At 44.4% G+C, this 25,812-nt stretch overlaps 1 protein-coding gene across 2 annotated transcripts in view; it reads right to left on the reverse strand.

Moving 5' to 3' along the window:
• The window catches only part of SCARB1 (scavenger receptor class B member 1), a 64,537-nt gene that overhangs the window by 18,428 nt on the left and 20,297 nt on the right, over positions 1-25,812 (reverse strand). For both annotated transcript variants that reach the window (XM_038762341.1, XM_038762340.1), the window contains exons 2-6: positions 8,173-8,330; positions 5,922-6,063; positions 3,088-3,291; positions 2,080-2,175; positions 1,356-1,471 (exon numbers count right to left, since the gene is read on the reverse strand). In XM_038762341.1, coding sequence (XP_038618269.1) covers positions 1,356-1,471; positions 2,080-2,175; positions 3,088-3,291; positions 5,922-6,063; positions 8,173-8,330 — 716 coding nt within the window. The remainder of the gene's footprint in view (positions 1-1,355; positions 1,472-2,079; positions 2,176-3,087; positions 3,292-5,921; positions 6,064-8,172; positions 8,331-25,812) is intronic.

Raw genomic sequence — 25,812 nt, forward strand, 5'->3', positions numbered from 1 at the left:
TATACTACACTTTCCCAAGCACTTAGTACAGTGTCCTGTACACAACAACCACTCAAATACCATTGCTTGATAAAGTGATTAAGGTTCTGCAGCCATATGTTGGGTCAATGCTTCTTCCACTTTGTAAAACCAGAGCTATTTTTCTTGATCTTCAGCTCCCCTAAATTCTTTCTTTGAGGCTAGCCCACCCCAAAAAACTCTCAACAAAAAAGGAAGCATGAAGGGAGAAGCACACGGGAATAAGAACTTAGATCAGTGCTCAGCACTTAGAATAGTTCTTGGCACATAGTAAGCGCTTAACAAATATTATTATTATTATTATTACTATTATTATTATTATAAGAACGTGTCCCAAAAGTAAACACTCTGGAAGGTGACATAGAAATTTAACACCCACTAGGAAAACACATAAGCTATGGTTCTCGAGTGAACATGAACCCCACCTTAATTCAAGGGTAGATGTGTAGAGTTTTGTGCAGGCCAGTCAGTCAATCATATTTATTGAGCGCTTACTACATGCACAGCACTGTACTAAGTGCTTAGGAGAGCACAATATAACAGACGCATTCCCTCCCCACGATGAGCTTACAGTCTAGAGGGGAAGACAGACATTAATATAAATAAAGTTACAGAAATGCATGTAAGTGCTGTGGGGCTGGTGGGGGTTGATGAATAAAGGAAGCAAGTCAGGGCAATGAAGAAGGGAGTGGGAGAAGAGGAAAGGAGTGCTTAGGGAAGGCCTCTTGGAGGAGATGCGCTTTCAATAAGGCTTTGAAGGTAAGGGGAGTTATTGTCTGTTGGATATGAAGTGGGAAGGTGCTCCAGGCCAGAGGCAGGGCGTGGACAAGAGGTTGGTGGCAAGATAAACAAGATGGAAGTACAATGAGAAGGTTGCCATTAGAAGAGTGAAGTGTGCGGAATGGGTTGTAGTAGGAGAGTAGCGCGATGAGGTAGGAGGGGGCAGGGTGACTAAGTGCAGAGGTGGATGGGCAACACAGGTGTGAGCTTAGAAATGTTTGGCAGTCTTTAAGGATGACCTGGACAATGGAAAATAGAAAGCACTGAAATCAGTCATTGATGAAACTGCCGTGCGTAACTTCAGTTAATTTATGAAGGGATGGTGGTCCAAGAATCTCTCCTCCAGGGGAGCCTGGGAGATCTCTCTGCTGCAAACATCCAACCTCACAAAAGTCACGATGGAGGTAGGCAAGTTGAGATACACACAGAGACTAAGTGGCGAAGAGGTTTGTTGCTCCCCCAATGCAATGGTGGTTTGTTTTGGGTTTTTTTTTTTTTAGGAACAAGAGATCCTGTGCCCTTCCACAGATCATGCAGCTGCGTTTCAGATTCCCTACCGACAGGCATCAGGACTGTAGAATTCCAGGGAAGACTCAGGAGTCATGAAGGGAGCCCACATCTGTCCAGATGTTCCATTGATCATATTGCATTGATCAGACCGCCAGTAATTTACCTGCAGAAAAGTCACTAGATCAATTAATAAATGCCACTATTATTATTGTTAATAATAATAATAATAATAATAATAATAAGTGCTTACTACATGCCAAGCACTGTACTAAACACTGGGGTACATATAACACAATCAGATCAGAAACAGTCCCTTCCCCACGTGAAGCTCCCAATATAAAGGGGAAGAGAGACCACATACTTAATTCCCATTTTTAGATGAGGAAACAGGCAGGGGAAGTTTCACCCAGAAGGCAATTGGTTTATAGCCTAAGTGTCCTGACTCCTAATTTTGTGCTATTTCCTCAAGGCCATACTTCTCCTTGATTAATAGAACAGAGACCTGAGTGAGGAAGACTATCTAAGGTGAATACTTCAAATGCCCACCACACACTGGCTGTGGTATATGGATCTGTTTTCTTCTCTATCCTAGATAAATCCTTCAAAAAGAGAGAGACCCTGCCCTCTGTGTCCACCTCTCTGTTGATAAATTTAGTGCTTAAGTGAACAGCTCCTGTTCTTCTAAAGGTGGCAACTCTCACCCCAGTCCCAACCAACTTTGGCCTCCCTCCAGAGAATTTACAGAAGACAAATGAACTGCATACGCCTTACCTTGCTAAGCCCATTCCATTTATCCACCAAATGGATTTTGCTAAAGTCTTTTACACCTGTATGTACAGTGAACAACCCGGAATTGGAGTTGTTGAGCTGTGTGAGAATAGAGAGACACACACCAAACAGGATTAAAGTCCCACCAGTAAAAAAAGTCCAAAACCTGATTCTAGTTTTACAGGGATGAAGGTTCTATGTTTGTCACTTTTCCATCTTATTGACTGACTTCTCTATTGAAAGCAGACCAGTCAGGATGCAAACTTCAACTAGTAACAAGCTTTGGTGACCATTCTTTCTAGGTCAGGCAGTTAGTGACATTACCATCTCTAATTTTACCAGGAAATTATTTGATCATCATCATGGGTAATAATAATAATTACTACAATAATAATGGTATTTGTAAAGTACTTTGTTCCAAGCACTTTGCTAGGTGATGGGCTAGATACAGCACAATCGGACTGGGCCCAGTCCCTTGTCCCACATGGGGCTCACAGTCTACCTATGAGGGAGAACAGGTATTCAATCCCCATTTTACAGACGAGGAAACGAAGACACAGAAAAGTTAAGTGACTTGCCTAAAGTCACACAGCAGGCAAGTGGCAGGGCCAGGATTAGAAGCCAGGTCCTCTTACTCTCAGGCCCACGTTCTTTCCACTAGGTCAAGCTGCTTCTCTAGTCCTGATTTCCTTACCCTCAAGCAGCGAAGTAAAATCTGTACCAGGCAATCTCAGATGGGAAGTGGGATTCACACTGACCGTGAGCTGGCAGGCCAGTGACTGCCAGCCACAGTCAGCAGGCCAGGGATAAGACATGAAGATGGTTTGTGTGGCTGCCTCTGTAACAAAACTTAAATAATCCTACTGGGAAGGGAAGGTGTACAATGCTTCTTCAGGCTTTTTCTTTGGTACAATGTATGTGAAGTCTATGTAACAGAAGAGTCATACAGGAGGTACAGCTACAACAAACCTCCCTTGTTTTCACCTAGACTTATTCCAGGAGTTCACTTACCTCTGCAAACAAGCCAAACTTTCCCTTAAACGGGATCATACCAGGAAGATATTTGTTGAGAAGGTCTACCAAAGGATTTTCGAAGCCCCACATGATCTCCCCCACAGTGCGGTTCATGAAAGCATGCTCATTGAAGCTATTGAAGGTCGAGCTCATTAACCATTTCAAAGGAAGAGGCATCCGCTCCATCATGACGGCCGAACCCTAAAGCAGGGCAGCAGAACAAAATGTGAATGAGAAAGCATTCATTCAATCGTATTTATTGAGCACTCACTGAGTGCAAAGCACAGCAAGCAACGCAGACACCATCCTCCATAAGGAAGGAAATGGCCAATCCTCTCCTCTTTTCCACCCCTCCTCTTCCAGCTGATCCTCTTTCTCATCAGCTAAACCACAGTTAGGTCACTAAGTTTAAGTTTCTATCAATCAATCATATTTATTGAGTGCTTACTGTGTGCAGAGCACTGAACTGAATACTCCAGAGAGTACAATATAACAGAGTTGGTAATCAGTCAAGGGCATTTATTAAATGCTTACTATGTGCAGAGCACTGTACTAAGTGCTTGGGAGAGTCGGTAGACCTATTCCCTGCCTGCCGCAAGTTTACAGTCTAGAGGGGGAGATAGACATTAATATAAGATGCCAAAGATGAAGCAGCTGGCTTTTACTTTAGTGCCAATCCACTCAAGTTCAGTCAATATTCAAGCCCCTAATGAGGGTAGGGAAACAGAGAAGCAATGTGGCCTAACGGAAAGAACACGGGCCTTGGGAATCACAGGACCTGGTTTCTAATCCCAGTTCCACCACTGCTTGCTGTGTGACCTAGGGCAAGCCACCACAGTTCTCTGTGCTTTAGTCCCCTCATCTGCAAAATGGGGATTCAAACCCTGTTCTCCTTCCCTCTTGAGCTGTGGCTCCATATGGGACAAAGTTGGGTCTGACTTGATTATCTGGTATCTATCCCAGCACTTAATACAACACCTGGCACATATTAATAAATAGTATCTATTGTGCAATTTGTGTAGAGCTCTGTTCTAAGAGAGAATACACAGGGAGGAATTAGACATGGTCCCTGTCCCTCATATTCACAAAGTGCTTAATAAATACCCCAATTATTACTACTGTAGAGAGATAGGCCACAGTAGCTTGCGCAGAACCGTACATTTATCAATGCTAGGAGGAACATTCTGGAAGTCAAGAGATGGCTCTTTCTATCTTCTTAGTGCTCCTTGAATGGCCTACACCATTCCAAGCCAAGGCACACACAACAATTACCAGATGGTGAACTGTGTTTCCCCTCTCAGGGTCGCACCTGGAGAGTTTCCACTAGTCTACCAGTCTCGGCTAAAGGAGGGAGAGTCAAGCAGAGACCTATCCATTCCATTCGTAGCTTGGGAGGAGGCTAGAGAGGGGAAGGCAATATGCTACAAGTCAAAACTCACCCACGCTGGGCAGCAGTGGCGTGGGAGAGAGCCGAGAGTGGAGACTTTAGTTTACTGCGCGGAAGGTGGCAATGGTAAACCACTTCCATATTTTTACCAAGAAAACTCTATGGATACACTACCAGAACAATTGCAGATGGAGAGCGGAGCACTTTGGGAGGGATGTGTCCATGGTGTTGCTATGGGTCAGAAACGACTCGACGGCATAAGACAAGAGAGTTGTGTTTAGAAAGTGGTTCCCCAAATGAGCTCCCCAAAACAGATTCATTAAGCTGCAGTGTGGAGGATGAGCAAGGGAGAGGTCACCGGTTGTGGTGCACGTGTCCTTGGCTTCAGAATTCTAGACTTAGACCGTGGCCTTGCTTGGGTTCCAATTACGACGCACCCCACCCTAACAAATGCTACGAGGACACCAAACAGGCACTCTGCCTTAAGATAAAATGTCTTTAATTCAAGGCCTTTCTCAATCAATCGTGTTTATTGAGCGCTTACTGTGTGCAGAGCACTGTACTAAGCGCTTGGGAAGTACAAGTTGGCAACATATAGAGAGTGTCCCTACCTAACAGTGGGCTCACAGTCTAAAAGGGGGAGACAGAGAACAAAACCAAACACACTAACAAAATAAAATAAATAGAATAGATATGTACAAGTAAAATAAATAAATGGAGTAATAAATATGTACAAACGTATATACATATATACAGGTGCTGTGGGGAAGGGAAGGTGGTAAGGCGGGGGGGATGGAGAGGGGGACGAGGGGGAGAGGAAGGAAGGGGCTCAGTCTGGGAAGGCCTCCTGGAGGAGGTGAGCTCTCAGTAGGGCCTTGAAGGGAGGAAGAGAGCTAGATTGGCGGATGGGCAGAGGGAGGGCATTCCAGGCCCGGGGGATGACGTGGGCTGGGGGTAGATGGTGGGACAGGAGAGAACGAGGCACGGTGAGGAGATTAGCGGCAGAGGAGCGGAGGGTGCGGGATGGGCTGGAGAAGGAGAGAAGGGAGGTGAGGTAGGAGGGGGCGAGGTGATGCACAGCCTTGAAGCCCAGGGTGAGGAGTTTCTGCCTGATGCGCAGACTGACTGGTAGCCACTGGAGATTTCTCCTTCTGTGGACTGTAAGTCCCTTATGGTAAGGGATCAGGTCTACCAACTCTGTTGTACTTTCCAAAACACTTAATGTTCCTCACCCAATAAACACTGAATAAATATGATAGATTGATTAAATGGAAGGCAGGAAGTGACTTTTCATGGAAGACATTTGGGGATTCAATTTGGAGTCCATTTACTGCCTTGCTGTGGTGTCCGGAGGAGGACGGATCGTCCTTCTGCAAGAACTTTCCTGATGCCCCCATCTGTTTATCTGCCACTCCATTCTTGGAATTCTGTAGCAAAGACTCACCAAGACGAGGATATTGGGTATAACGATATAATCATCTTCTGATCCTTGAGACATGTCAGGTTGGAAATGAAAGCTGCGGTACTCCAAGTAGGACACGGTGTCATTGTCATTGAAGGTGATGTTCTCCTTAAGCCGAAATTCTCTGGGTCAAAACAGAAAAAAACTGAATCCATTAGAACAGAGAGAGAAAACATTCTTCCTGTCCACAGGCTTTAAGATTAACAGATAGCTTTGAAGTCAGGGTCCTGCTAAGTTTGCGCTTCCTTAAAACTTATAGGAAAAAACAAACACTCATCTTAAACCACAGAGGCCATTTGCAGTAAAGGAGCTTGGCCGTTCACTTCCTCCAATTCTGATTTCAGGATCTTGAAGCTTTAGCATACATCCACTGACTGAATGAATGCAGAATCATTCTGGGGATAGTGGAGCTGCACATAAGTCACAGACCAAGCTGGTAGGTGGGACCACCGAGTGCAAAGCAAATGTCCCTTCCATGGAATGGTTCAGCAGCCTCTTTTCCGATGTAAAAGCAAGCCACCCTGATTCAGACTGTTGGCTTGAGCTTCCCACATGTCCAATTGCTCCAGATTCCTTAGGAACTGACTCCTTTTGTCGTGAATTATATGGTCACGTGCTTCTGGCCAAAGCCCAGGTCTGGTCAAAGCCGAGAGAAGCAGCATGACGTAGTGGATAGAGCACAGGACTGGGAGCCAGAAGGTCATGGGTTCTAATTATGGCTCTGCCACTTGTCTGTTGTGTGACCTTGGGAAAGTCACTTCACTTCTCTGTGTCTCAGTTACCTCATCTGTAAAATGGGGATTGAGACTATGAGCCCCACATAGACCCAGGACTGTGTCCAACCTGATTTGCTTGTATCCACCCCAGCACTTAGTACAGTTCCTGGCACATAGTAAGCACTTAACAAATGCCATTATTACTGTTATTTATTATTTTTGGTTAAGCAGCATGGGGCCTCTGGGCTCCCTGCCCTGAATGGAGCAGGTCATCATCAGATCCCCCCAGCCTGTGGGTGTTACCTGGATCCAGTGGCTATCACTTGGCTCCCTACCATTCTCAAATCAAACCAATGGATGGCCAGTCAGAACATCTTCACAGTATAATCTCAGTAACTGTTCAAACCCAGCAAGCTTCCCTTTGCACAAACTTCTGGTTTTTCTGCTTGGGGGGAGAGGGGTGTAGAGATGTTTATTGCAGTGCTATGCAAACAGTAAGCACTCAAATACCACTGATTGATCTCCTAATGCTTAGCTTAGGGTGCCCAGAAGAAAGTCTGGGGACATGAGAAGAGGGACCTGGAGAGAATCATCACCATCGACAGCACCTACTGAGTGCCTGCTGTTTGCAGAGCACTGAAGCAAACTCCAGAATACAAAGCAGAAGTGACCAAGTCCCTCCCTCCAGGGAAGGGACTTTGGTAGCCCCATGTGGGATTGATTAAATAATAATGGCATTTGTTAAGCACCTACTATGCGTGAAGCACTGTTCTAAACATGGGAGGGATACAAGGTGATCAGGTTGTCCCACGTGGGGCTCACAGTCTTCATCCCCATTTTACAGATGAGGGAACTGAGCCACAGAGAAGTGAAGTGACTTGCCCAAAGTCACACCGCTGACAAGTGGCAGAGTCGGGATTAGAACCCATGACCTCTGACTCCCAAGCCCAGGCTCTTTCCACTGAGCCACACTGCTTCCCCAGCGTGACTGGAGAACTTGTGTCTATCCCAGTAATTAGAATAGTGCTTGACACATAGTAAGTGCTTACTACGATAATAACAATAAAGGCGCTGACAATCCAAGGGAAATGATAGCTAGTGGCCTTGGCCTGCTAGACTGTAAGCTCCTTAAGGGCAAGGATCAGGTTTACTAACTCTGTTATCAAGCAATGACAATTATTGAGCAAATTACTACATGCAAAACACTGTACTAAGCACTTGGGAGAGCACAATACTATGGGATTAGCAGACACATTCCCTGTCCATAATAGCCTTACAATCTACTGTACTATCCCAAGGACTCAATCCAGTGCTCTGCACATAGTAGGTGCTCAGTAAATAATACCAATTGACTGGATCTGGGGTGAATGGTCTCCTGCTCCAGTCCACCATTTCCGCTCATCTTCCGGCTTATTAGTCAGTGTCTCTGTCTGGAGCTGGTGGTCACAGCTCGCCTGAGCAATTCACTCAATCATATTTATTGAGCGCTTACTGTGGGCAAAGCAATGGGTACATACCTGTAAACGTAGGGTCCCCGTTCCCGGACAGAGGGCTTCTCTCCCTTAAGGATCTCGTTTGGATTCAAGACTTCAAAGAAGTGCACGGACAAGTAGAAAGGAACAGGGATCGATTTCCACATGTTGTAAGACAAACTGTTGGGATCGATCCTCACGTTCTGCAGGGGGAAAGACACACAACACACCAAACATCAAAGTAAGCTGTTTATTGCCAGTTTTCCCTCCCCAGCAAATTCACACAATCACCACTGTGCACAGTGGTAACAGCCTGAATCACGTTAGTAATCATATATTATGTAACTTGCATCTTTCACATAAACCTGGCCTCTCTTACTGTCTCATAACAGCATTATAGCCAGCCCGTGGAAAGGCTCTTTTAGAGTCAATTTAGTCAAACTCAATCATCCAAGCACATCATCTGTGCTGCCTTACCTCTGCAGTTTACTGGTTCTCCTAAACATGTCCCACACCACAAAATTTGAGATTTAAAGTCAGAGCAGTCTAGGGGGTTTTCGCCCTGACAAAGCAGCAGAAAAATGGGTGGACTTACTCTCCTTCTCTATCAATTAAAATATAAATATACAATTGTGTGGGCAGTTAGCAGAATACGGAACAACCACCGAAAACTGTGTTTAACAAAATGACTGTGGTGAGAGGCAGGGGAAGAGAGCCTACCGTTGATGTCATAAGTCTTGGAGACAATTGGCAATTTCCACTTCAATTAGCAAGTCAAATGAAATCAGATCAGTTTATTGAATGAGCTACAAGGGACTCCGTGGAGTCCGGGGAGAGGGCAGAGAGTGACAGAACACTTGTGATTTTTCCGGGATATTAGTGACCTAAAAGGGAACATCTGGACAAAGACAGTAAGATATTCAGCAGCCTCAAAGCTGCTGAATGTTCAGATGAACATTTTAAACTCCTTGAATTCAGTACGCTAAGCATGGCGGACAACAGGTGCTGATTATACTTCCTCCTAGGCCTCTCCCATGGCAGGGCCGAGACAGCACTGTGGGAAATAATGGGGCTTCAGCATCAGTCAGCCAATGGGTTGCCCTTGTCTGGAAGTCCATTGCCTCCACCAGGACTATTGCTCCTTGCATAATGCCAGATCGACCTCTGTACTCAAACACATACCCGACTAATCCATTCCAGCCACGCTGGACACGGCCCAGCTTGTCCCTGGCCCAGCCTCCTCAGAAAGATGGATCAGACATGACAGACTAAAGCCTCAAGGGAATTGGTGACCTTCAAAGCATAATTTAGTCAAATGGCCCCTACCCTCCAAAGGTCAGAAACCGACTACTTGGGGCAGCATTAAGAGTCGTGTTAGAGGATCAGCTTGCTTTGGGGGACGATTAGTTCCTAGAATAGAGATCAAAAGAATCCAAAGAGAGTTTCAAGAAAGTTTTCTCAGAGTTCAATCATCAACCCTTGAAATAGAGCAATCAAAAAAAAAAGTGGAGGGAGAGACAGAGAGAGATATTTGGGGGTGATTCTGGGAGAAGTTATAGAAATTTTTCCAAGTCAACAGACATTCAACTGAGTCCAGCTTCTCATATTACTTTTTCAATAAAAATAATTTTTACCCTTAGGAGATACCTAATATGGAGTTATCCTAAGAACAACCTTGATTAATTTATGAGTCCAATCATGCAATAAATTATACGCCATCGATACAAAGATTAGCTGTTTTGAAAGAATTCAAACCAAAGCTATTCTCAGAAGGCAAATGAAGTCCCCAACTTAGCACAGAAGTGACTGTACAGATCTAAAAAAAGAGACAATTGACAGACAGCATTTTCAAGTGTTATCCTGCCTGAACCTTTTGAAAATAGCTCCTCAGACTGTGCTGACATGTCCCCTAATGCCATCTTCTATTTAATAAATTTGATTATCCTGTATTTATCCCAGTGTCTGGCACATAGTAAGGCTGAGAGAATACCAAAACCATGAACAGGAAAAAGAAATCTGAAACCTATAAAGTGATCTAGAAAACTTTAAATACAACTTCACCCAGCTACTCTAGGTGTGCCTTTACCCCAGTTCAGTACTAAGATACTCTCCAAATAAGCCATCTCCATTCTACAAATGGCAAAACAGATGGGCTCATCAACCTCACCCTCTGCAAGTCTGAAGCAGGAAAGGAAACTTTCAGCTCCAGGTTGCTCTGATTGAGCCCGAGAGCTGCTGCACTGAGCAATCCCAACCCACCCCTACCACATAGCAACTCTATATGCTTCTTCACTAAGAAAACCAGTCTTTCGATTAGATTGCCAGGCCTAGTTAAAATTGCGAGACCTCAAACAATTCTATTAGGTAGTCTATTCTTCAGTGTGATTATTATTCAGGATGTTTCTCTGGAAAGTCAAGTTTATTTCTCTAGAAAGAACTAGAGGAAAGTCTTGCAGATCCAAGATAACTTTTTCCCCTCAAGCCTTGGTTACTGACACAATAGATAATAGAACTGAAGTCTAATTCATTAAAATCAGGCAGTTATTTCTCTGACAGAAAAACCGAAGGCCCAGATGCTTTATATTCATGCCTCCCCCAACAAGCCATTCCAGTGCTTTCATCCAGTCAGGTACCCTGTGGGCACTGCCCTCCTCCCTCCTGGCCAGAAGTTCCCCAACAAAACATTAAAAAATGGAGGTACTCTACAAGTCTGCATGACGTACTGAGGACCAGAGATAGGACTTAAGAAAATCAGTTTAAGAGAAAGGACAGGAGCATTTCATGAGTTTTTTCTTGTTTAGCTTCCTCTCCCCTCAGCCCCTGAGGGAGCCAAAGATCAGATTAGAAGGTCAGGTAACAAGACATCAGGAGACAACCAACATGGCGAATTGTCTGATTGTGCTTTATTTAGATTCTTAAATAGAAGTTTCTTTTTGGCAAAGATCAGATTCCAGTTACTGGGTTCCAAATTTGAGCAAAACTAAAAACCCTAGCTCTCAAGAGGCAGCAGGAAATCTGGCATCCCTTCCAAACTAATTTAGGCACTTTTCTGTGTGAAACAAATTTCAACCAACTCACTAGCTGGTGGATAATTAGGTAGTCTCATTTACTGTCAGTCTGTTTTATGAATAGTTACAAAATAATGACATATGTGGACATATGTGGCCCTCAGAGAGCTTTAAATCTGCCTTCCCATAACTAGATTTCTCCACTCCTTAAAAACCCTCCAATAAGCTACCCATTTCCCCCTCCACATCAAGCAGAAACTTCTCACTATTGGATTCAAAGCTTTCCAACAGTTCTCTGCTTCTTACAAATAATCTCTCTTCATCCACTATACCCCAGCTCACATTCTTAGCTTCTTCTAAGCTAACCATTTTTCCCTGTACCACTGTTCTAGACTCCAATCTCCAAGCTACCTCCCTGATTGGAACTCCCTCATCTCTCAAATCTATCAGACTTTGTCCCTTCCAAAGCTTTCCAGAAAAATCCACCTCATCTAAAGGCGTTGCCCAAATAATTTCAATCGCTCAATGGTATTTACTGAGCACTTACTATGAGCAAAGCCTGATGCTAAGCACTTAGGAGAGTAAAATACAACTGTTAGCAGACATACTCCCTGCCCACAATGAACTTACAGTCTTTCAATTACCCCTGCTCTTAACAGCCACACTTGGTATTACTGTATGCCTTTGAGTACATTACTCCATTTATTCCACACTCTTGTTGAGAGCACTTCACTTTGTTTCCACCTTATTTTTGTATTTTGTGTCTGCCTATATTTTGTAAGCTTATAGGGATCATGTCTACCAACTGTTGCATTGTATTCCTCCAAGTCTCAGTAATAAAAATAATAATAATAATAATCATAATGGTATTTGTTAAGTGCTTACTACGTGCCAGGCACTGTACTAAGCACTGGGATGGATACAAACAAATCAAGTTGAACACAGTTCCTGTCCCATGTGGGGCTCAAGGTCTCAAGCCTTATTTTATAGATAACTGAGGCACAGAGAAGTGAAGCGACTTGCCTAGGGTCACACAGCAGACAAGTGGCAGAGCAGGGATTAGAACCCATGACCTTCTGATTCCCAGGCCTGTACTGTATCCACTGTGCCATGCTGCCTCCCGCTACAGTTCTACACTTGTTAAGTGCTCAATAAATAAGAGTGATTAATCCTCTATTAAACTGTGAGCTCCAAAGGCAGGGACTGTGCTCTGCACACAGTAGGTCCACAATAAATACTATTTAACAAACAAAAAATTAAATCCTTGGATAACAGCCTTAGGAGCAAGAAGGAGAGCAGCAGGAGGCATGGATGACATACCACTAATAAATTCATCTCAAACCTTCCAACAGAAGAAAGGATCCATGGTGTTCATTTGGTAATGTTTTATTCATCAAGTTCCTGGAGCACTCAATCCACAGAACGTATGCTATTATACTACACTTTACAGCTTCATTAAAGGATTCCTCTGAATTACAGAAGCCAACCAGCCTTGACAGAAGCCAAGGGGGAAATGACCCCAAGACCTCTGCCCATGATGCATTTAACTACTTGGGCTATAAAGAAGCAGTGAATTGAAAACATTCTTTACAGCCAAAATTACCTCACAGTTCAGGGTACCTTTGGTCTTCTGGGGCCTAAGGAAAGATCCTCTGAGCAGGCAGGAGGACTTCTACTTTGGAACACAAAGTAAGCATTTCTAGTCATTTGGAAGGACGGAAATGAGTTACCAAGCATCACTCAACCAGACAATTACTCCCACCATACATCCAGGCTTTGAGGCATCAAGGGTTGGCACAAGTAACAGTGCTCGGGGGGAGTTCTGCAGAGTTCCAGAGTCACTCATGACCATCGCAATTTGTGTTAAAAGCCAGTGGAATCTAGGCAGGAGCCCCTGTTGTCAGGTTGGTGACTTGGCTTTAAGTTTGCACTGAAATACCAACGACCAGTGGGAAAATCCAAAGAGTGGATTAAACATCTATAGGCCTTCTCTGATTAAGTCCTCATTTCATTCATTCAATCATATTTATTGAGCGCTTACTGTGTGCAGACCACCATACTAAGCGCTGGGGAAGTACAAGTCGGCAACATATAGAGAGGGTCCCTATCCTACAACGGGCTCACAGTCTAGAAAAGGGAGACAGACAATAAAACAAAAACATGTAGACAGGTGTCAAAACTGTCAGAATAAATAGAATTACAGCTATATGCACATCATTAATAGAGTAGTAGTATGTCCCCTATCCAACCTTCCCTCTGCATCAACTTCACCCTTGGCTGTGTACCCCTCAAGGACCTAGATTTGCCCCCCAGATCCACAGCACTTATGTGCCTATCCTTATACCATACTACTTCTCCTATCCATAATTTATTTATGTTAATGTCTGTCTCTCCCTGTAAACTGTAAGCTCCTTGTGGGCAGGGATTGGGTCTATCAGCTCTTTTGTACTGTACTTTCCTAAGCACTTACTATAGCTCTTTGCACACAGTACGTGCTCAATAAATACCACTGATTGAATGACTGGATCAACAGTTCTGACTGAAATCAAGAAGCCGCCTGTAGTACAAATTCTTTGACAGACGTCAGTGGTATAGTTGGCTAACACTTTCTGTCTTAGTAATAATCATGCCCTGTTCTGGAATATCTAGGTCTCTGTTATTAAATTCACTGGGGGCAGAGCTGTTTGAATAGGAACTATTAGATTGTAAGCTTATGAAGGCAGGGGCCATTCTCCTATCTACTGTACTTACTATTTGCAAGAGGTCCAGAATCTGCACCCAGTAGGTGATCAACCAATACTATTGATTAATAATTACCAGGTGCACACATTTCTCACTAGGCTTAGAAGGGGCCCACTTTGTAGTTAAAACATCAGCAAGAAATTTCAACCTTCCATTTTTTTTTATATGGGTCTAAGAAGACCAAAAAGAAAAGAATAAGAAGGTGAGGGAGAATAGGCAATTCTAAACAGTGATGATAATAATAATAATAATAAAGATAGTGGCATTTGTTCAGTACTTTCTACAGGTCAAGCATTGTTCTAAGCACTGGGGTAGATATAAGTTAATCAGGCTGGACACAGCCCCTGTCCCACATGGGGCTCACAGTCTAAGTAGGAGGGAAAACAGGTATTTGTCTGATTCTCCACCCCAACCAACCCCAAAGAACTGCTGTGGTGCATAAACTACAAGGGAGCATCAGCAAGGCAGAGGATATCTCCATCAGGATTCTCCAAGATGAACTGTACTCTGGTTTTGGGTGTAGGAAAGACCAAAAAACATATATTGAGTGATTGGGAAAGACCCTAGACATGTGACCAGGCTACTGGTCACCAAACAGCTAGAATGTTGCCCAGCATCAGCCAACTAATTCTCCCTTTCACTTGAACTCAAGACAAGAAGGCAGTTTCTTTTCCACACTTGCATATTCCCAAAAATACATAGGAGAATTGAATCTGTCTTTAGGAATGAGTAGTTTATGTTCAGGAAGAGACCAAACTGAATGAGACATTTTTATCATATCTGTTTAAAGAGTCTCAAAAAAAAGAAAGAAAAAAGTAAAAAGGGGGCAGCCTCTCTCTGTACCCTGTGAGTTATAATTGCACTTTGAAATGTCAAGGCATACACCTTATGTCACAATCTCAGAACATGCTCACCAGTTTTTCAGAGGGATTGCTGTTAAAATCAGAATTTAATTCCTGGAGGTGGCAGGTACCAGGAAGAGTAAGAACAGGCTAAATATAAAAGTTTATAGGCTTTCCAGATATAGGCAGCAACAGCATCAAGTGGTCCTTAATAGCCCCAGGTTTCAATACAGAGATTAAATGATTGACATAGTGTAAATCTAGCAGTTACGTCACTCTGGCAACTTAACTGTAATTTAAAGTCCATGTCATGGCATACTGATTATTTTCCTTCCAATTAATTTTGATTGCCCATGAAGCCATGTAATTGCACATCAGGCAACCATAAAGTCCTGAGCAAAGGCTACCAGCACCCCCATTCATGGTTGAAGATCTTGTAAAGTTCAACTTTAAGTCAACTCTGGGATGAAGTGTCTCACTACTTCAATCACACTTCATCCCATTCCTCTGGCAAATCCAAATCAAAGCTCATCTCCTGCAGGGCGACTCCTTGACCAAGACCCTCTAGAGTTGTTCTTCAGCTAAGAAGCAGTACGGTCTAGTGGACAGACCATGGGCCTGGGAACCAGAAGGACCTGGGTTCTAATCCTGGCTCTCTCACTTGCCTACTGAGTGATCATGGGCAAGTCATTAACTTCTCTGTGCCTCAGTTATGTCATCTGTAAAATGGGGATTAAGGTTGTGAGCCCCACGTGGGACATGGACTGTGTCCAACCTTATTAGCTTGTATCTACCACAGAGCTTACTTAGTGCCCGGCACATAATAATATAATGATGGTGTTTGTTAAGTGCTTACTATGTACAAAGCACTGTTCTAAGCGCTGGGGGGATACTAGGTGATCAGGTTGTCCCACGTGGGGCTCACAGTCTTAATCCCCATTTTACAGATGAGGGAACTGAGGCCCAGAGAAGTTAAGTGACTTGCCCAAAGTCACACAGCTGACAAGTGGCAGAGCTGGGATTAGAACCCGTGACCTCTGACTCCCAAGCTCATGCTCTTTTCATTGAGCCATGCTGCTTCTCTAACAGCACATGGTAAGTGCTTAATACCATTTAAAAAAAAAAAGGGCGATGTTGCTGACAGGTTGACTCTTTGGTGAGAATCTCTTCCGCACTGTGTCCATGAAGACAAAGTCCTACCCCTTGCCATCTGGGGTAAGCATGTCCTGCTGCCAACGGGACAGGCACTAAAATTATTTTTACTGTAATGGTGATGGTTTGGGCTGAGACACCCACACTCTGTCTTCCAGTTTCCCTAGACTCAGCAGCACATATCAAGATCAGGTGTGCCACAAAATACCTCTGACCAGTACCACCTCCTGGCATTTCTCTAGGCTTTGACTCCAGTCTTTCTTCAGGGTGAGGGAGAAAGAACAGCCAAGCACAGCTGGCTCCAAAACCATTACTGAAAAATGTCCCTGCTCACTACTACAGAGAGGTTTGAGGCAAATAAGTGGGGAGACTGGATCCATCACTAACTGTCCTCTTTTAAGGGTGGAGTTGTACAGAGCCAGAAGAAATCCAGTTTGGCATCATCTGGGATTTCATCCCTCTCCTCAAAATATCCCACTGGGCCAGTCCATCCCTAGTAGGTAGTCTAGCACTGGGTAGCCCTTATTAGCACAGCCTCCTTTGAGCAAAAAACTCTAGCAACCTAATGTGTCGATCAGCACCTCTATTCCCCACTACCTAGACCAGTCTAAAGCTCACTTGCAAGCCTGATCATTTCTGAAATGGGCACAACAAATTAGAGATTTTAATCTCCCTCTGCTTTTCAATAGCATAGAAGCCTGGTTACACTCCTGACTTCAGTGCAGGAAATGTATCTACCAACTCTATTATTTAGTACAGTGCTTTGCACATAGTAAGCACTCAAATACAATTGATTGATTGACTGATTGAGTCAGCAGAGGAATGGTGTATGTGTGTGAGAGAGTGATGGCTGGGGTAGGGGGTGGTGAGCCACTGAGTAATGAAGATTCTTGGAGGGGAGAAGGGGAAAGGGGAAATCATGGGATTGGGGTTTAAGAACCATTGGTCTAGCCACTATCTGCATTGCTAATACTCTTATTCTAGGATGTTTGCCTTGCTCTCCTCCCATTATGGAAGTTTAGAGATCTATATAGCAGTCCTTTCAGATTTGAAGAGGACACTGCTAATGATGATTCTTTACCTGTGTGTGAAAATACTGCTAGAGGATCAAGGTTGGGGGTGGTTGTCATCAATCTGCTCAACAATGATTACAATTTAAGCCTCCATTTTGGGGTGGATTTCAATTCTCCATCTTGGTATCATAAATCATCCAATACCTTTGCTCCCTGCAGCTCTCCATGCTATGCTGCTTGGATCACTGTACCTTTTCAGGGGCCCTTGAGGTTCACCACCACCTATGTCATAAATCTCCACTTAAAGGTTTATTCCCTGGGCTATCTTTACCTGTAAAGAGTTTGTAAAAACCCATGAGCAAGTCACCAGAGACACTCTGTCTCAAGTTTATTGATTGGAAAATTTCACTTAGTGCATCATCTCCTCACAGATGACTTCATGTTCCCAGGCGCTTTGTCATTAAATTTTCATTTGTTCCACAAGTAAGCTCACAGGTGTTTGCCTTTTTATGTTATCTCCCATGAAACAAGCCTGGGGCTGTAGCTCTACAGTTGACAAAATGTGTAACCTTTCAATTGCCTGTGGTCTTTCCAACCCTTTCATCTTGACCAAGTAGTCCCAGGTGTCACACACCCTAGAGAACAGTATGCATTCATTTCATTGTCATATCTTGGTGTTTCTCTTGCCCTTCTTTTGACTAAGCTGAGGTAACTATGTTTCCACTTCTATGCTAACTATGCTTTCCCTTCGCCGCTCTCGTACCACTAACCCACAGCCCTGGATCATTGCCACTGTCCACCTCCTTCGCTCTTATGCTCGAGCTGCCGAACGCTGCTGGTGAGAGTCTAAACACCATGCCAACCTCGTTCACTTCAAGTTTATCCTTTCCTGCCTTAACTCAGCCCTCTCTTCTGCCAGACAAAACTATTTCTCCTCCCTTATTGACACCCAGGCCCATCATCCCCGTCAGCTCTTCCGTACATTCAACTCACTTCTCAGGCCCCCGGTTCCTCCCCCTCCTCCTTCCCTCACCCCCAACGATCTGGCCTCCTACTTCATTAATAAAATTAAATCCATCAGGTCCGACCTCCCCAAAGTCACTCCCCACCCGTTTCTCCAACACCCTGGTTCTCAACACTCTCTGCTACTCTCCCATCCTTCCCAGCAGTATCCTCAGAGGAGCTCTCCTCCCTCCTCTCAAGTGCTACTCCGGCCACCTGTGCTTCTGACCCCATTCCCTCTCATCTCATGAAATCTCTCGCTCTGTCCCTTCTCCCCTCAACTTCCATCTTCAACCGCTCACTCTCCACTGGTTCCTTCCTCTCTGCCTTCTAACATACCCATGTCTCTCCCATCCTAAAAAAACCCTCTCTTGACCCCACCTCACCTTCTAGTTATCGCCGCATCTCCCTCCTACCATTCCTTTCCAAACTCCTTGAACGAGTCGTCTACATGCGCTCCCTCAAATTCCTCAACACCAAGTCTCTCCTCGACCCCCTCCAGTCTGGCTTCCGTCCCCTACATTCCACGGAAACCGCCCTCTCAAATGTCACCAATGACCTCCTGCTTGCCAAATCCAAACAGCTCATACTCTATCCTAATCCTCCTTGACCTCTCAGCTGCCTTCGACACTGTGGACCACCCCCTTCTCCTCAACACGCTATCCGACCTTGGCTTCACAGACTCCGTCCTCTCCTGGTTCTCCTCTTATCTTTCCGGTTGTCGTTCATTCTCAGTTTCTTTTGCAGGCTCCTCCTCCCCCTCCCATCCCCTTACTGTGGGGGTTCCCCAAGGGTCAGTTCTCGGTCCCCTTCTGTTCTCGATCTACACTCTCCCTTGGTGACCTCATTCGCTCCCATGGCTTCAACTATCATCTCTGCGGTGATGACACCCAAATCTACATCTCTGCCCCTGCTCTCTCCCCCTCCCTCGAGGCTCGCATCTCCTCCTGCCTTCAGGACATCTCCATCTGGATGTCTGCCCTCCACCTAAAACTCAACATGTCCAAGACTGAACTTCTTGTCTTCCCTCCCAAACCCTGCCCTCTCCCTGACTTTCCCATTACTGTTGACAGCACTACCATCCTTCCCGTCTCACAAGCCCGCAAACTTGGTGTCATCCTCGACTCCGCTCTCTCGTTCACCCCTCACATCCAAGCCGTCACCAAAACCTGCCGGTCTCAGCTCCGCAACATTGCCAAGATCCGCCCTTTCCTCTCCATCCAAACCGCTACCCTGATCGTTCAAGCTCTCATCCTATCACATCTGGACTACTGCATCAGCCTCCTCTCTGATCTCCCATCCTCGTGTCTCTCCCCACGTCAATCCATACTTCACGCCGCTGCCCAGATTGTCTTTGTCCAGAAATGCTCTGGGCATGTTACTCCCCTCCTTAAAAATCTCCAGTGGCTACCAATCTGCGCATCAGGCAGAAACTCCTCACCCTGGGCTTCAAGGCTGTCCACCACCTCGCCTCCTCCTACCTCACCTCCCTTCTCTCCTTCTACAGCCCAGCCCACACCCTCTGCTCCTCTGCCACTAATCTCACCATGCCTCGTTCTCGCCTGTCCCGCCGTCGACCCCCAGCCCATGTCATCCCCCTGGCCTGGAATGCCCTCCCTCTGCCCATCCGCCAAGCTAGCTCTCTTCCTCCCTTCAAGGCCCTACTGAGCGCTCACCTCCTCCAGGAGGCCTCCCCAGACTGAGCCTCCTCCTTCCTCTCCCCCTCTCCATCCCCCCGTCTTACCTCCTTCCCTTCCCCACAGCACCTGTATATATGTATATATGTTTGTACATATTTACTCTATTTTACTTGTACAAATCTATTCTATTTTATTTTGTTAGTATGTTTGGTTTTGTTCTCTGTCTCCCCCTTCTAGACAGTGAGCCCACTGTTGGGTTGGGACTGTCTCTAGATGTTGCCAACTTGTACTTCCCAAGCGCTTAGTACAGTGCTCTGCACACAGTAAGCGCTCAATAAATACTATTGATTGATTCCACTTCACTCAATCTGGAGCATAGTCTAGTCTCCTGGCCTTGCTGTCAATATTCATTCAATCGTATTTTTTGAGCGCTTACTGTGTGCAGAGCACTGTACTAAGCACTTGGGAAGTACAAATCGGCAACATGTAGAGACAGTCCCTACCCAACAATGGGCCCCCAGTCTAGAAGGGGAAGACAGACAACAAAACAAGTAGACAGGGGTCAATCCCATTAGAATAAATAGAATTATAGCTATATACACATCATTAACAAAATAGAGTAATATGTACAAATATACACAAGTGCTGTGGGGAGGGGAAGGCGGTAAGGCAGAGGGAGGAAGGGGAAGTGATGGGGATGGGAGGATGGAAGGAGGAAGGGGGTCTCTGGGTACTGAGTAGCCCCAAATGAAGAGTATTTTCCCCCAGAAACTCTTGTTACTTATGGACTTGTTTCACTCATTGTGCTTCAAAAGAAGCAGTGTGGCTTAGTGGAAAGAGCCCGGGCTTGGGAATCAGAGGTTATGGGTTCCAATCCCGACTCCGCCACTTTTCAGCTGCGTGACCTTGGGCAAGTCACTTCACTTCTCCATGCCTCAGTTACCTCATCTGCAAAGTGGGGATTAAGACTGTGAGCCCCACGTGGGACAACCTGACAATTTCAAAGTAGTAGTTATGGTGTGACAAGCATTGTGGTGGATTGTACAAAATCATTAGATCAGGTAAAGTCCCTGACCCAATGGGTTTCACAGTCACCACTTCACAGATGAGGAAATTAAGAGACAGAAAGCTTAAGTGACATACTAAAAGTCCCAGAGCAGACCAGTGGCAAAGCTGGATCTAGAACCTAGGTCCCCCAGGCTCGTGCTTCCTCCACCAGGATCTGCAGCCTCCCTGCCTTCACACTAGTTCCTATGGAGTCAACTGATCATGAATTTGTCCTCTCTGGACTCTCCTCCTCCTCCTCCTGAACTCCAATGATGATGCCAAACAGATTGCTCTAAACACACGATTCCACTTGCAATACCTAAGGTCACAAGTTTCAGAACAAAGATCTTTACCCTCAGGTGACCAAGAGGAATTGAGCTAATTCAGCATGGCTCAGTGGAAAGAGCACAGGCTTTGGAGTCAGAGGTCATGGGTTCAAATCCCGGCTCTGCCAACTGTCAGCTGTGTGATTTTGGGCAAGTCACTTCACTTCTCTGGGCCTCAGTTACCTCATCTGTAAAATGGGGATTAAAACTGTGAGCGGGGGACAGCCTGATCACCTTGTAACCTCCCCAGCGCTTAGAACAATGCTTTGCACATAGTTAGCGCTTAACAAATACCATCATTATTATTATTATTAATTCCAGATAAAGGGTGAAGTGGAAGCCTAGTTACCTCACCTTACCTCACCTAGAAACCCCTCTAGACACCTACCCCCTTCAAATCTTGCATAGCAAGTTCTTACCTTTTCCTTTATCTGATTTCTTTAATGGGATGTGTTAAGCAATTACTGTATGCAAAATCCAGTGAACTAAGCACTGGAGTAGAAACAAGATAATCAGGTCCCTGTCCCTTTCCCACACAGGGCTCACAATCTTAATCCCCATTTTACAGATAAGGTAACTGAGGCACAGAGATGAGTGACTTGCCCAAGGTCACACAACAGGCAAGTGATGGAGAAGGGATTAGAACCCAGGCCCTCTGATTCCCAGGGTCATGTTCTTTCCACTAGGGCTTTTCGATCTGATCTCCTCAATCTTAGGGTGATGCTTAAGAGGGCTGAGAGGCAGGCCTTTCCTTTCCTCTCTAAGCATTTTCCTTTCCATTAATGGATCAGCCTTCATAAAGTCCTTCCCCAACTATCCAGGAGGAGTAAAGGATTTCCCCTCCCCTGCCATTCTGCCTAAACCAGCACTTCCCCAGTGACATTTATTCAGCATTTAGTGTGTGCAGAGCACTGTACTAAGTATTTGGGAAAATACAACAGAGTTGGTAGAAACTCTTTCTGCCCACAAGGAGCATACAGTCAAATCTCTCCACCTCCGTGACAGACTAGCCACCATGCAAATATCTTCAATTACGTACTTTGTGTCTGCCTATCTTTTGATATAGTTCTCTGGGTCAATGCTGTCCATATGAGCTGCTAAAGGAAGGGACTAATGTTCATACAGTTTGTCCTTTTATACCTTTGTTCACATCAATGTTGTTTAGATCATAACCTGTAAGTGAGCAGGAGCAGTGTAGGCTTGCCTTGCTTGGCTCATCCTGTTTCATCCATGTCCATCACTGAGCAGGGCTCGTGCGGGTGTTTGATTCTTTTGGATAAATGATAGCATGTCGTATTTTAGAGGAGGCCAAGTTTAGGTCCTGAAATGGGCCGGTCGTATTTATTGAGCATGTACTACATGCAGAGCACTGTACTAAGTGCTTGGGAGCTCTGCACATAGTAAGCGCTCAATAAATACAGTTGATTGATTGAGAATACAATAAAACAGAATTAATAGACACGTTCCCTGCCCATAACAAACCTTCTGAAAAAATACATAAACTGTAATATCTAATTTATGTAAAGATACATACATAAGAGTTGTGGGGTTCGGGTTGAAGCGAATATCAAATGTCTAAAAGTCACAGATTGATTTGTTGAGCATTTGCTGTATGAACAGTACTATCTTAAGCACTTGGGAGAATATAATGTAGAGTTGCTAAACAAACAAAATTCCCTGTCTGCAACCAGCTTACTGTCTAGAGGGTCCAGCTTTAAGTTTGGTCCCCGAGACCCAAAAATCCATATACAGCTAAAAAGCCAAAGTACCAGTTAACAACCACCAGTTAGGGTGCCCTGTCTAAAATTCTTATTTCAGAAAGCACAGCCAACAAGTCTCCTAAGACACCTCATCCACATCCTATGACGTTTTAGGATTGTTAGGGCAAGTGCAACTGCAGAACAATGTCAGTGCCCTGCTTGGCTAGCATAGAAGACAAGTCATTGCCAGATCATTGAGGCCACCAGATAAAAAGAGGTAGCAGAGTAATTACGGAGGTAAAAAACTGGGTCAGTTACGAATTTTTCTAGTCCTTGTGGGGGGGTCTCTATAATCAACTAGATCAATTTTTCTTCAAAAGAACCACCAGGAAGTTCAGAAGACTGCCAAGACCCAGGAGCCTTGTGACTCATCAATTTATAAGCAAATGAATTATAAAGCATCCATAAGTATTCCAGAGTTTCATACATGGAATAGAGCCAGGATGTTTTAGAATGGCATTACAATAATGATGATGGCATTTATTAAGTATTTACTATGTGCAAAGCACTGTTCTAAGTGCTGGGGGGGACACAAGGTGATCACGTTGTCCCACGTGGGGCTCACAGTCTTAATTCCCATTTTACACATGAGATAACAGGCTCAGAGAAGTTAAGTGACTTGCCCAAGGTCATACAGCAGACAGAGAAGCAGCGTAGCTCAGTGGAAAGAGCCCGGGCTTGGGAGTCAGAGGTCATGGGTTCTAATCCCAGCTCCACCACCTGTTAGCTGTGTGACTTTGGGCAAGTCACTTAACTTATCTGGGCCTGTTACCCGTCTGTAAAATGAGGATTAAGACAGTCTCACGTGGGACAACCTGATCACCTTGTATCTACCCCAGTGCTTAGAACAGTGCTTTGCACATAGTATGCACACAGTAAGCGCTCAATAAATACGACTGAATGAATGAATGTGCTTAATATCAATATTATTATTATTATTATTATGTGGGTGATCCGGGATTAGAACCCATGACCTCTGACTCCCAAGCCCATGCTCTTTCCACTGAGCCACGCTGCTTCTCTAGTAAAGTTATCGTTCAATGTTCAAATGAAAAGAGATAAGATTATCTCAGTCAGTTTACATTTCTGTTTATATCCCCAGGAGAGATTATTGCAGTTCAGAGGGAAACAGTTTAATCACAGGAAGACTGGATTAATTAAAATGTTTAGGAAACTATTAAATCTACACTAATACTTCATTCATTCAATCATATTTATTGAGCTCTTACTGTATGCAGAGCACTGTACTGAGTGCTTGGGAAGTACAAGTAGGCAACAGATAGAGACGGTCCCTACCCAACAACGGGCTCACAGTCTAGAAGGGGGAGACAGACAACAAAACATGTACACAGGTGTCAAAACCATCAGAATAAATAGAATTATAGCTACATGCATATCATTAATAAAATATAATAAAATCAGAAAGCTGGAGATAAACAAATGGGAAACAGGAAGAAGGGATAGAGCTGGCAGCAGTACAGACAAGGTTATGAGATGGAGCACAGATTGTAAACCCCACAGGGAACAGGAACAATCTTTTCTCCATTTCACAGAGGAGGAAACTGAGGCCCAGAGAGGTTAACTGGCCTGCCTACGATCACACAGCAGGCCAGGATCAGATCTGGAACTCAGACCCTTGTCTCCCAACACCCAGTCTCAGGCTTTCTTCCCATATAGTTCAAGTACTCTCTGCTTTGTAGAGAGAAAGGATTTAAGAGCCAGAAGACTTCAATGGCTTTTCAAGAGGCCTTGTCCAACCAACAACAGAGTTTCTCGGTATTGGTTTCTAAACCCCATAAAAGAAAGAACAAAAAATGTTTCTGCCCCAGAGAGAAGACTTGGGTCTTTAATTAAACTTTTCAAAGCCCATCCAGTCCTAGATCTATCATTTATAATCTTCACTTTTCTTGTGAAGGAGATAATACATTATAGGTGAGCCAAATCTGCTGAGTCACAGGTAGAGGACTCAAGCCGTTTCTTGCTATTCAATTTAAAGCAAAAAAAAAAAAAAAAAAAAAGATTTCCTACTTGAGTTTACATAAGTCACTTGACTGCATATTGACTGATAGCAAAAATAGACTCAGAGAAAAATCTGGGCCAAAGACCCAAATATCAGTAGTTGCCACTACTGAACTGCTTAAAAAAAAGATTCTGAAGAGTGTTTTCATTTTGTCACCTTCATAAAATTTCAGAGAAACACAGCCCTTATAACTCTACACAAATACCTACTTAGAAAGGGAAAATTCCTCTTCCAGTCAAAGGTGGCGAAAGCTTCTGGGTTAGGACTGATTATTGAAAGCGTAATGTGAAGTTCACTCTAAACCCAGTACGTGGAGAGCAGGAAGGTTGAAGAATGAATTTAATTGGATAGATGAGAAAGTTCACTTTGAGCCATTTATAAAGTGACATTTAAGTAGTGAAGCTCCTTGATCATCAAGGTCAGAACGACAATTTGATTCTGAAACAAGGCCTTTTCAAAACAAGTCCATTCTGACCTCGTGTGTCCCTGGGTGCAATTGAGAAGGCCAGGGAATGAGCCACAAGTGTGTTCCCAAGGGAAACAGAAGATGGGCAACGTAGATACTGACCTATGGAAGGCTACTGCCAGGGCCACCACATGTGGTAAGTGGGTCATCTTTCAAGGATGTGAAATGATCATGATTTCTGACACCTTCTCTTACGTAGGAGGGCCATATTTGTGTCCCAACCAGATAACACCTTCACCTGATGATTTCACCATCCCAGTCCTTTATTCCACTGACATGGCTTTGGGATTGACATGGCCTTGAAGGGAACCCCAAACAGACATTCCTTAGCCAGGGCCAAGATAATTGAAATCATCTCTTCTTACCCACTGGCATAGTCATTCCCTTGCCACACCACTGGATTGGAGTTGGCTTATCTTTTCTCTATTTTCAGGTCATGGTGAGGTCTTTCATCGCAAAAGGCCAGTAGCTTTCAGTCAGGCTGATTAAAAGCAAAGGGCAAAATCCAACTACATTTTCCCATTTGCTAAGTCCTAATCAGGGGACGGCATTTGCTGGGGGGTTTGGCTCACCAGAATTAACTGGATTTGTTTGGAATAACTAATGCAGCTATTGAGGGGATAATTTTGCTGGTGGGGATAGGATTACTGTATGGGTGTTTTGTTTG

This window comes from Tachyglossus aculeatus, chromosome 21 (genome assembly GCF_015852505.1).
Source record: "Tachyglossus aculeatus isolate mTacAcu1 chromosome 21, mTacAcu1.pri, whole genome shotgun sequence".
NCBI lineage: Eukaryota > Metazoa > Chordata > Mammalia > Monotremata > Tachyglossidae > Tachyglossus > Tachyglossus aculeatus.